Source organism: Lethenteron reissneri, chromosome 4 (assembly GCF_015708825.2).
Source record: "Lethenteron reissneri isolate LAM-NWPU_2019-01 chromosome 4, ASM1570882v1, whole genome shotgun sequence".
NCBI classification, from domain to species: domain Eukaryota; kingdom Metazoa; phylum Chordata; class Hyperoartia; order Petromyzontiformes; family Petromyzontidae; genus Lethenteron; species Lethenteron reissneri.
The window spans coordinates 8,591,578-8,603,749 of NC_083782.1; the positions used below are offsets into that span (position 1 = coordinate 8,591,578).

The 12,172-nt window shown below is 52.2% G+C and overlaps 1 protein-coding gene across 1 annotated transcript; it reads left to right on the forward strand.

Annotated features, from left to right (window-relative positions):
• The first annotated feature begins 556 nt into the window (after window positions 1-556).
• Window positions 557-9,686, forward strand: LOC133350205 (zinc finger protein 239-like). The gene is made up of 5 exons (XM_061564310.1): window positions 557-765; window positions 2,967-3,629; window positions 4,467-4,610; window positions 5,043-5,105; window positions 5,719-9,686. The coding sequence occupies exons 2-5, from the start codon at window positions 2,984-2,986 to the stop codon at window positions 6,411-6,413; spliced, it is 1,548 nt and encodes a 515-aa protein (XP_061420294.1). The 5' UTR covers window positions 557-765; window positions 2,967-2,983; the 3' UTR covers window positions 6,414-9,686.
• Window positions 9,687-12,172: the final 2,486 nt, after the last annotated feature.

The following is a 12,172-nucleotide window of genomic DNA, read 5'->3' on the forward strand; positions in this document are numbered from 1 at the left end:
ATCCTTTATATTAAGTTCGCTTGCTTGCTTGCGTGCTTGCTTACGACCGTGCAAATCTTTCGGTCGTTTTTTAACCCACTTCCCGTGATCCAATCGAGCTGACATTTTGCACACAGACTCGTTGTGCGAGACAATTAATGTTCGTGAATTTTTTTTCTCCAAACTTTTACACTGTTTAGGGAAAACAAATTAAATATTTAATTACCAATTGCTTAATACTGCAGACAATCATCTGACCCATAGGTGGCAGCCATCTCAAGCCAGAGGACTCTAGCCGCCACGCATATAAAGGATTTATAGTGAAAAACTTTGTTTTTACGGGTTATACTTATTTGAATCACGACGGACGGACACAATAATCCCCTGTGGGCTGGTGCAACCAGTAGGTTCCTACCAGTACTAATATTACGCCTATGAACTATACAGGCGTTGGGGTCGGGATCGAACCCACAACCTCCTGTACATACCTGTCAACCCATTCGGTTTAGCCCTATCCACATACAGGGGGAGGGGCGGGGGAGGGGCGAGGGTCAACCTTTGACCCGGTGACGTCACGGCTGCCCGTCCGCCCTCTTGTCTCGCCGTGGCGTGCGCGCCTCGGTCTCCACTCACCTCATATTCTCTCTCTCTCCTCTCTCTCCTCTCGCTGCCGTCCAAGGGCAAGTCGCTAGCGACTCAACCGAGGAGGAGTAGGAGGAGGGTAGTCACTCTTTGAGTTGCCTCGGGTGCCTGCAAGTGATCGTGGGAGTTTCGGCCGCGAGGGGGGTAAGAAGCCTTCGGCCTACGCCATTCTGCCACCGCGGGCTTGCCCCACACACACACACACTCCTACACCCACACAGCTGTTAGTTAGTTTGCCTCGTGTGTTGCTTTTAAATCTGTTGCGAATTGATTTGTTCGTTACAAAACAACGCGTTTGTGTGTACTTGAGTGGCACGCGCGCGTTTTGCGAGCGCCTGCCTACGGAGGGTTTAGTTCGCCGTGCGAACACGAAGTGGATTGTTGGCTCAAGTTGCATGCAATTTAACGCCGTCTGTGTGGTCTCCTTGTGCCACAATGATGATTCTGCTGCTAGCACGGCACAACGCGGAGCTCTCGACGAGTTCGTTTGTTAACAATGTGGCCATCGGAGGAGGCAACGGGCGACGTTTCGGGCAATGGCCCTTGGCCGCTGAGTGGTTGATGCCTTTGCTGTGAATGAGGGCCGCGTTGTTGTTGTTGTTGGTGGTGGTTGTTGTTGTTGCAACAGTCGCGGTGTGATTCTGTGTTTGTGTTGTCGAGAAAGCTCTGCAAGCAATTATCACCGCAAGTCCACTCTCTCCCCAAATGTGCAATATGTTTTTTGCCCACCAATTGTTCAAAGACGGCGTAACCTCCCTGTAGGAAGCACTTGCGTTTACTTAACACGTTAAACTCGTACTCTTAGTTCTTTCGGTAAAGTCACGTAGGTAAAAAATGAAATACAAATTAATAAAATAATAAAAATCACGACGTTTCAGAGGCAACACAAGTCTCCGTCATCAGATGAAGCAAATCTGGCTGTGACGGTCCCACCTGATGACGGAGACTTGTGTTGCCTCCGAAACGTCGTGATTTTTATTGTTTTATTTTTATTAATTTTAATTTAATTTTTTACCTACGTGACTTTACCGAAATAACTAAGAGTATGAATCCTTGCAGTCACGAAAGCTTCAAATCTAGAATGTTAAACTCGCTTTTAAATTGCCTTCTGCAGATTCCTCTACATTGCGTGCAAGGTTCAGGAATATAAAACGGAATATATAAGTATTTGAAAGTCCCTTTGAGCCCAACGTTTCTTGATGTCATTCCAAGTCCTATTTCAATAATAATTAGGATATTTCCGCTAATTGGATTATGCTGATGATTGTTACTCATGAAGCAATGTGCCAGCAACGTGTTTTTAAAAAAATATAAATTGGCTTGTGTAGTGACCCATGTTCTATTATTGTGGCTTTTATCTGTTATTCAATAGCTACTCATAAGTAACTTCATATGCCAATTTAATAACTGGCCATCAGAAAAGTAAAAAAAAATGTAAGTCTTCTAAGGCCCCATGGTGTAAAGTGTATTCACCAACTCTCTGTCCACAGTGATATTGATGAATGTGTTGCGTTTTCTGTTTTTAGTCAACTAAGTTGACTATTTCCCCCAAAACGGAACAGTGTTTATTTAGCAGAGATTACTGACTTAGTGTGCTGTGATCTACATATTTTTTATAGTAGCGTCCTCACTGTAATTGTAACGTTGTTGTGGACAATTTAAGTAACAAAATAAGTAATTGGGCCGTTCTCATTTCAAATTCCTACACGGGGCACTTCATGACCAACCTGAGGAGGGCCAAGCTTGGTGCAGCCTCATCTCCGTCTGGCTGAGCTCTGTGAACATCTATCGGGGGTTTGCCATAAGATGAACGATACATCTGTGAATACCAGTGTGGAAACTACCCGAAGAGAAGTGGGGCTGACCCAAGAACGGAGGAGCGCTTTGTGAAGGACTTTTAATATAGCGGCCAAGAAAACTATATTGAGTACGTGGAAAAATCACGAACCCACCTCCCACCCACCTATACTCAATGGCTGAATTCATTAGGCCCGATCTCGGGCCTGTAGCATCTGAGCTATAAGCTTTAGAGACAAGGAAGAATAATACACATGAACATGATGTCCATTTCTAAACCTTAGACCAGTCTTAAACACCTCAACCCAGAACAACAACGAGCGGCCAACCCCAAATCCCCCGAAGAAAAACCCATTAACCCCCTCCCCCCGTGTGGGGACTGATGCCTGATATTGCTAATGGCCTTGGAACGACCGCCTAGAACGTCAAAATGTTGACCTATATCAGTCAAATGTATGATGTGAGGCAGGGATATGGAATACAAATATTTCATAAAAAGTTGCAATTTTTGGAATAAGCACCACCATTTCTCTCCACACTGTGGGCAGCGCTATCTGGGCGAGCGATGGCGGCGTGCGCGGTGGAGGCAAACCCGCGCGGGGACTTCCCGGCGTGGCTGGCGGCGCGCGGCATGAAGCCCACGTTCGCCGACGCCATGGAGCGCGAGCTGGGCATCAGCGACTACGAGGAGCTGCTGGCGTGCGCCGAGGACGCGCAGGTGACGGCCGAGCTGCTGGGCGCCGCCCGCGACCGCCTGCCCTTCGCCTTCTACGCCGTGCTGCGCCGACTCGTGCTGGCGCTGGCGCCGACGCGGCGGCGAGGGCGTCGCCGGCGGGGGACGACCCCGGGCGACAGCGACGGCGAGGGAGAGGAGCGGCGAGGGTCCTTGGACGAAGACGACGAGGAGGCGGGGGCGTGCGGTCCCCGCTGCGAGGGGGCGCTGGCGAGCCGCGCCGTTCTCGGCAGCCTCCTGGACGCCATCGTGGCCACGCTGAGCTCGCTGAGCCGCGAGCTGCTCCAGTCGGCGCAGCGGTTCCGCTGCCTGGAGCCGGCGCTCGGAGCGATCGGCGTGGAGGCCGTCGAGGGGCCGGCGGCTCCCTCGGTGGTGGAAGGGGGAGAGCAGGACAGCGAGCCGGTGGAGACTTACCAATCGGTGGAGGAGCAGGGAGGATGGGCCGAGATGAGCACCGATAACATCAAGCAGGAGTCGGGTACGAGGTCCCGTGGCGCTCGCGGTTTAGTGGGTAATGCGGAGCCCGTGGGATAATCGATAGAGCTGGGCTCGCCGATTGTGTAAGTAATTGGTCGACTGCCGATTATTTACACAAAAATTATCAGGCGAATAAGGTTTGCCTTCTGTTCTATCGCGTGCCGCTACATAAAAGGTGATGGGTGGGGCTTGCTTACGTCATCATCAACCGCAGGGAGGCAGCAGGATGTGTGGGTGGCCACCACTTCTCAAAGAGACCCCGTGGATCGAGCACAAAAGATGTGTTTATTGCAATGTTTTGTTTATGAATAGTTTGCGCGTTCGCGGCTTTACGATCATAGAGCTGCCTTTATAGACGTCTCCCGAGTGCTTTACACTCGATAAGCAACTTGTATGGCATCTCATCTCAACACGTTTAAAAGGGCATCCCTAGTGGCAAATGCGCTTGTGGGCACAATGTGGCTCGGCACCTTCGTCTGCCACGGGTGTACCAGTGACCGGCGCCTGTTATCACAATCGAGTAATTTTCCGGTAATTATTTTTTTCTTGTCAAATTCGGACCCTGACACCGGCAAAACAACAGCCTCAACATTTTGTATGACGTCACGGGATCTTTAACGTTGACCGCGAGCGAAGCAGGCGGCGCGTATCGTTTTATTGTAGACACACTCCGCGGTAATAACCCCAGGGCAGCCCGCCGGTTTCGAAACAACGAAGCTCCGTAAAACAAGCGGGTAAAAATCAAGCGGGCTGCGTCGCCGCCGCCGCCGCGTGCAACGGCACCAGCACCACGAAGCAGGGCGCGCTAACGAGTCGCTCGTTCGCTTTGATCGGGCAGAGGGAGGAGCGGACGCCAAGTGCGATCTCAAGGGGTCGCAGGCCGGGGAGCAGGTCGGCGAGTGGGACCCAGCCGACTGCTACGAGGAGGAGACGGCGCACGGATGGGCCAGCCTCAAAGCCGAGCAGGACACGGCCTGCGGTGGTGAGGAGTGCGGCCCCCTGTGAATAGAGGACATCACCATCGTCGTCACCATTATAAGCGTTGTGGAAAATACGAGTAGCAGAGTAATTAAGCAGACGGTGTGCCTCTTTCACCGTGCCTATGAACAACTGGCTGTTCACCAGTAATGGTTCAAGCGAGCTTGACGCTGCCGATGACACCCTGTATTTCGAAACCGCTCCAGCGTTTGCCTGCGTTGAAGCAACACAAGCTGTTGATACGTATGCATAGAGGGATCAGTAGGTCCAGGCTGTCTCGTTATGTGTAGTTGGCCAGACATACCAACGTAGGGCCACAGAGCTTGGGAAACGGTTGCCGCCAGTTCTAGCTGCCTTCCCACCACTTGTCTGTAAATGTGGTTGCTGCGGTGGTTGTCGTGATTGTTGTTGTTGCGGCTGTTGTGTTGCGGTGCAGGCGAGATGACCGACATGGAGTCTGGTGCTGAGCCTGCCATACTCATGGACTCGGTGGCCACTGGTACAGCGCATGAGCATGACCACTGCGGTTGAGCGTCGTCGTCATCGTGGTTGTTGTGAAGTTATTCAAACAAATCAAGCACGGACGCGCCCGATATTGTCACAGATCAGAAGCTGGTGGGGCTGATCCTGGGTTGTGCTTGAATGCATGGCTGCTTGGGAACGCCGACTGTTGTCGGCTTAGGTTGCCAAGTGGCCAGGAGAGGGCAGTTCAGCAGTGAATTTTTGATTCTATGTCTATGAAGCTGTTGTGAGTCTTACCTCCTCAAGCGTAGCTTTTATTTACGTTTGATTCATGTTTATTTTGTGCGATCATTAATAGTTGATACTGTTAGGTAAAAAAAGGTGTCAGTTTTGCCAGATAGAAGGGTAAAAAACCAATTATCATATTTTTTACTGGCAAATGAGGCTCCAATGGTGTAAGTCTGCCTCGGCTGACGAGACGCAAAAGTCCTCGTCGCTGATGGGATATGTAAAAAATATATACTTTTATGTTTTTACGTGGAGGAATCAACGTGTGAAGGCGTCACGTTGACTGATGCTTTGTGGATCTATGGATCGTTGCACACACAGTGATTGCTAATGAGATGCAATTTCCGCGTGTGATTGACAAGGTGAGAACTGCTACGAGTACCAGGAGGGGCAGCTCCACACCGAAAATCCCGACTTCGACCGTAACCACTTCGCCGCCGCCGCCGTCGACGCCGCCTCCGTTGGCCATCACCAGCAGGCCGGCACGGCGGCGGCGGTGGGGCCCGGTCGTCCTATCCGGCCCCACCAGCACCAACATTATGGCACCCCGGCAGGACCGGCAAGAGAACCCAAAACCCGCGATGGCTCCGCTTGGAACGGCGCCACGATCATCACCCGGCTGCAGAAGCACGAGCAAGCGGCGACGGGCGCCTCGCAGGAATCGCCGTTTCCACCGACGGGATCCGGCTACCGGATCACCGTGGCGCAGCCGGCGCGGTTCAGGAGCGCCGGTCGGCGCGGCAGCGACGGAAACGGCGGCATCGGTCCGTCCGCCTCGCCGGCCGGGCCGGCCCCGCCCCGGCCGTTCTGCTGCGAGGTTTGCGGCAAGAGCTTCCTGCAGCAGGGCTCCCTGCAGATCCACCGGCGTCGGCACACGGGCGAGCGTCCGTACGCCTGTGCCGACTGCGGCCGCCGCTTCTCGGTGTTTTGCAACCTGACACGGCACCGCAAGACGCACACGGGCGAGAAACCGTACGCCTGCCACGCTTGCGGCAAGGGCTTCATCCAGCTCATACACCTCAACAAGCACCGCTGCAGCTGCGTGCTCATCTCCTGACGCAACGTCGCCGCCGCCTCGTCCACACCATTACACGCCACGCGGGTGTTGCGTAGGTTTCACAGGAGTAGTTGAAGTAGGAATGGTTCACGTGTGATTTTTTTTTGGGTTAGGCCCCACCGAATTAGCTGACAGTGGCAGTATCGCGACGAACCTTCCACCACTGGACGCATTAAGTTGTCGCGCGTGCCGGCTTTCGACAACGTGCCGATCGCTGTTGTTTCACCTTGCCAGTGAGTTCCCAGAGCAATCCTCACAGCCAAATTTAGCGATTAGAAACGCGAGGTTTTGCTTGAAACTGCGTCAAACATCATCAGGACAGGGTCCAGGAAATCTTGAGTCACAATCCAGGAAGTCGGGATCACTGTGGCATGCTTCCTTAAACGTGTGTCGCATCAAAACTACGTGTTTAAGCGAGTAGGGATGATGATGATGGTGATCGTGATGATTGATGTTGCTGTTGTGCTGAGTGTGATGGGTCGCAACAGCGACAAAAAAAATCAGTCGTATGAATAATGATATTGTGATGATGATGATTGTCACGTGATACTGCCGAGCGTGGCGGGAGATCACATTACGGTCATTACGACAGCAAACGCTCGTGGTTTTCGTACAGTGACCACGTGGGTTCTTGTTGTTGTAGTTGCAGTCGTGGTGACAATGCCGATGAACCAGTGTATACCTCTCGTCGCCGTGGCTGTGACTTCTGCTAGCCCACCCACTACGGTCTTGCCAGCGACTCGGAAAGTATTTCCGCACTCGGCACACCACATCCAGTATACCTCTGGTCGCTACGGTTGTGACTCGCAGTCACGCGCCACCTACTCATTCGGTCTTGCGAGTGACCGAGACAATACTGAGTGAGATGCTAAGCCCCGGGTGATTGGCGGTAGCGAGTCCGGGCTGTAGCGTAACTGTTCGTACCTGCGATTCGTTATTTTGAGTCTTGGGTATGAGGCCATGTAATGATGTTGCCAGACCGGACGCAGAAAGACCTCTTCATAATTCTGGTAAAACCGCCTGAAGATGGTTTTAGTAGCCTGCGAAACATACTGAAATTATATTCTTAGGTTTTTTCGGTAAAGTCACGTAGGTAAAACATTAAAATTAATGAAAGTAAAATAAAATAAAAATCACGACGTTTCGGAGGCAACACAAGTCTCCGTCATCAGGTGGGACCGTCACAGCCAGATTTGCTGCATCAAGTGAGGCAATGATTCAAGATGTAATCCCTTAAAAGCAAGTTGAGGGGGGAGGAGAGGGGGGGGGGATCTCATCAGAATGTGGTAGCCAATGAATGGAACGTATCGGGAAATGTGGGTTTGTGCTCCCATCACACCGATGTGCTGAAGTAGGCAAGTTTTAGTCACGTGACAAACCTTACTGATTGTCAGGTGCTGGTGGGTTAACGACACATTTACGCGATCTAACCCAAACACCTTTATTACCTTCGATAAGCACCCCGAAATGTCTGTCCGTCCCGCCCGTGACGTCGCTGCAAAAGAGCCCCCCCTCCCCCCAACCTCATTAATGTTCATGCCCGCGTGGAAATTTACACTAACGCACAAGGTCGCGCACTCCACATGCCGCACCCCCCCCCCCCCCCCTCATTAATAAGCATGAGCTGAACAATTTTTCTATTGAATATTTTAGATTTACTGCAATATACACCCGTCCTTGTGCAAAAAAGTTAGTTATTCATATCCAGAAAGTCGGAATAAAATACAGGTGACGGTTGAATTTGCTTGGACAGGTCAGTGGTGGAGGGTCTTGTGAAAGCTATTTGGCCAAATCATTTAATTGACCCAACCCAAGAATCAATTAGGAATCGCATTGACTGCAATATCCTACGTGTTAAGTTATGTACAGTAAGTACGTGTGTTATGTATTTTTTTTTTATTCGGAATAAAAGCAATTTTATAACGCGCACAATATTTCACGGACGTAAATGGCCGTGACTCCCAGTAGGCTCGGAGCCGACGGGCGTGTCGCCTTCTCGGCGTCTCTCGGAGTTGCTGCGGAGTTGACGCCGCCGCCGCTGCTACCGCAGAGGTCGCAAACGGGTTTTTATTCCTTACCCGTACCCGGCCGCACCAGGGTCGCAAACGGGTACCCGTACCCGGCCGTACCCTACCCGTACCCGGACGGGTATTGGGTACGTGATTGCGACCTCTGGGATGAAGCCATGTTGCAGGTGCGGGTGGGTTGATTCTAGGAACTTGAATTGTGAGAAGAGACAAGACGTTGGGCAATGAGTGACAAACGGTTACTTACCAGTGATTCACGGTCTACCCGTACCCGGCCGGGTAGCCGGGTATCGGGTAGGGTACGGTTATCGGGTACCCGGTTGCGACCTCTGTGCTACCGTGACCGTGCGGTAGCAGCAGCACCGGCGGCGTACGATGGCCGCGTTCCACACGGCTGGGGGCTGCCACGTAGGAGAACGATCGTCCTGGTCCTCGGGTGTGAAGAGCGAGGCGGAGGTTGCAAGTCGGACGGCAGGGGACTTCGTAGCCGCCGGCCCTGCTAGCGATGTCGGGAAGCCAGTGGAGGCATCGGTGACGAGTGGACTCCTGGGGTGGTAGATGGCGGCATCTGACGGTGCCGTTGGCGTAGCTGTCAAAGGACAAGGTGGAGCCGATAAGTAACGCCGAAGGACTTGATGTGGTCGGAGGAACGGAGAGCGGAGCCAGCAATTGTTAGTGCGCTAGAAGGGAGCGTGGACGTGTAGGTCGTGAACAGCGCCGGGCAGCCGAGGATTGAACCACGAGAGGGGACTGGCGCGTGAGAGCTTTGCCTCTGCAGATTAAGGCTCCACACACCGAGAGACATCGGGGGAGTTGTGGGCCTCGGCGTGAGAGGGGTCAGGGTGAAGCCTGCGGCGATGTGGCAAAGTTTGTTGGTGACGTCCGTGCCCAAGGAGGTTGCGAGCTTCAGCGGTGCGCGTGTGTGGGGTGGGGGGGTGGAAGTCATCGTTGCTGATTCACGGTAATCGGAGTAGTTAGCGGTCGTCGTCGAAGCGACAGACTATAAATACAGCTGTGTCCTACCAAATCCACTTGCAGGTTCGTGCTGGAACGTCCGGAAAGGATTTTTTCGCAGCCTTTGCTCACCTCGCGCCCACGCCGTGAACGCGCCACTGTCGCGGTTCGGCTCCGCGAGGTTTGCGACTCCGACCGTCGTGAGCGTACGAAGCGGACACGACACGAGAGTCTGCCGGGAGGGCGCTTGTACAAGCAACTCTTCGTTCACAATAAAGTTCTGCGAACGGTGTGTGTGTGTGTCCCCCACCCCGCTAGGCTGTCGAGCGCTTTCCATCGTGGGATCGATTTTCGTGGCCGTGTCGAGAGACGCCGCCCAGATCATGAGTTACACGAGTCGAGGCGGCCCGCTGCCTCTGTGCATTAGCCGCGTGATCTCGGCCCGGTCGTCGATGATGACACACGAATGTGTGAAACTTTCGTTTCGATTTAAAGCTTTCGTGACTGCAGGGATTCATCTTCTTGGTTCTTTCGGTAAAGTCACGTAGAAGGGAAATAATAAAATAATAAAAATAAAACATAAATAATTCTCACGACGTTTCGGCCACCACAACGCAAGCAGCCGTCCTCAGGTGGAGAACAGGTCTGTCGAGAACTCGACTCGACAGACCTGTTCTCCACCTGAGGACGGCTGCTTGCGTTGTGGCTGAAACGTCGTGAGAATTATTTTATGTTTTATTTTTATTATTTTCATTCGTTTCGTGTTTCGGGAGCGGCTGTTCTCGGAGAACACAGATAAGTTCAGCATCGCCCGAGATGTCGCCTATTGTATATACTGTACGTGCAGTATATTGATATCCCACGCGACGTTTTTGGGGAGTGCACCATATCAGAAGCATTCTCTTAGGTTTTTTTCGGTTAAGTCACGTAGGTAAAATAAATAATAGAAATAAAATAATAAATCACGACGTTTCGGAGGCAACACAAGTCTCTGTCATCAGGTGGGACCGTCACAGCTAGATTTGCTGTATCAATGAGGCAAAATTCCAAGAGACGAGTTCTTAAATACAAGTTAGGGGGGAGGGGGAGGGGCTTATCTGAATGTGGAAGCCAATGAATGGAACGTATAGTGCGTTGTCTTTGAACTGTGCGCCTTTTGGCGTCATCTGGTCGAACACCATATGAGACTAGGCTCTAAAGAAAGCTGTCTCTGGTGTAGACCAATCAGTTTCAAGGACAATGCATAAATTATCAGAGTATTGTTTTTTTTGTTAGCATTTGACTGCAAGTATTGTGGTTAATGTAAACGTGATTCCTTGCAAAAGGTGTCGGTTTTGTTGCCAAAAAAAGGGGAAAAACCCTATTAGTATGAAAGGAACGTGTTTGGGGGGGGGGGGGCGGGGCTACAAGAGAACAATCGGTGCACTTGCTGATGCAAGCAAACTGTGGGATCGGCTTCGATATTTTGTCGTCTGACCAGCGAATCGTGGGGGCTGGCGAGAAGCAATCCCGGCAGACCCGCCCGATGATCCTGTAGTGCTTGGACCCTCGCGGAGATGGGCTCCAGCGATCCGCACGACGAGATAATGCAGCGCGCGTGCCATTGTCATGCGCTCCAATGTTTATTATTTTGTCTTAATTTCTCCGCAGCGGCGCGCGAAGATTATTGTCGTACAGAAGAGGGGGGCAACGTTTCGGGCGATGGCCCTTTTGTCGAGGCGGGGAACGCAGCGGCGGGGGAGGTCCCTACATTTCAATTTTCCCCACACAGGTCACAACTGATAACATCTTTTCTGCCTGGGGGGCTGGAGGGGGATTCAATTATTGCGCGGCGGCGGCGGTGGTGGTGGTGGCTTTCCCGTGTTGAGATTGGCCATGGCGTGTAGCGATGCCCTGGGCACCTTCACGAAGCTTCATCTGCCCGCATGAATGATTTATGTGCGGCGCCGAGTGTCGTTTTAATTTCACATTCATAGAACTCCCCCGCGCCGCGTGGAATGGGGTGACCTGGGGTTGTTTGTAGAAGGAAGAGAGAGCGGGGGTGGTGGGGTGCACGTGCTTTAGAGACCAAACTACAAAGGCCGTGGCTCGGATATCAACATTTCAAAACCCACCACCCCGTTGCTCATGTCGGTTTGCGTTTCCACCCACCCCCCCTCGGCTCACGTGACGGCACTTGCCCCAACAGTCTGTTGAGGCTATACGGGGGGTCTTTGTCTTTGCGTCGAATCTGTGTGATGCTCACGAACAGGACCTTCCAACAGCCTGTGTGTTTTGTGTGTGGGGGGGGGGCAGAACGTAGTGGATAGCACTCTGCTCAACGAACCCGGCGACCCGAGTTCGATTCCCGCTCACAGCTGACACCAGTGGTCCCCCTTTAGGTCAACTCGGCCTCAAATGAGTACGTGGTGCAATGTGTAAAGATCGCAACTGGGGAGACGAAGACGGCCAGGCGTGGTGCTGGCCACCCACCCCCTCCCGAGTGTGTGTCGTGGCAATCTTCATCGATGCTCGCTAACTGCACTTGCCCCAACTGGCTGTTGAAGGCTACACGGGGATGTTTGTTGCGAGCGTGTGTGTAGTTTTTTTGAGTGGTGTCTTTGTATTTCGGTGTTTGTGTCAGTCTGTATATGTGGATGTGTCTGTGTGTTCTTTGTCTTCTGTGCATGTGGGTATATTTTTTAAAACGAATTCAAATAAGGATCCCATCCTGGGCATTTTTTTTAGATATAAAGAACTGATTTCTCCACGCGAGCCGTGTTTTGATCATCGGCACTC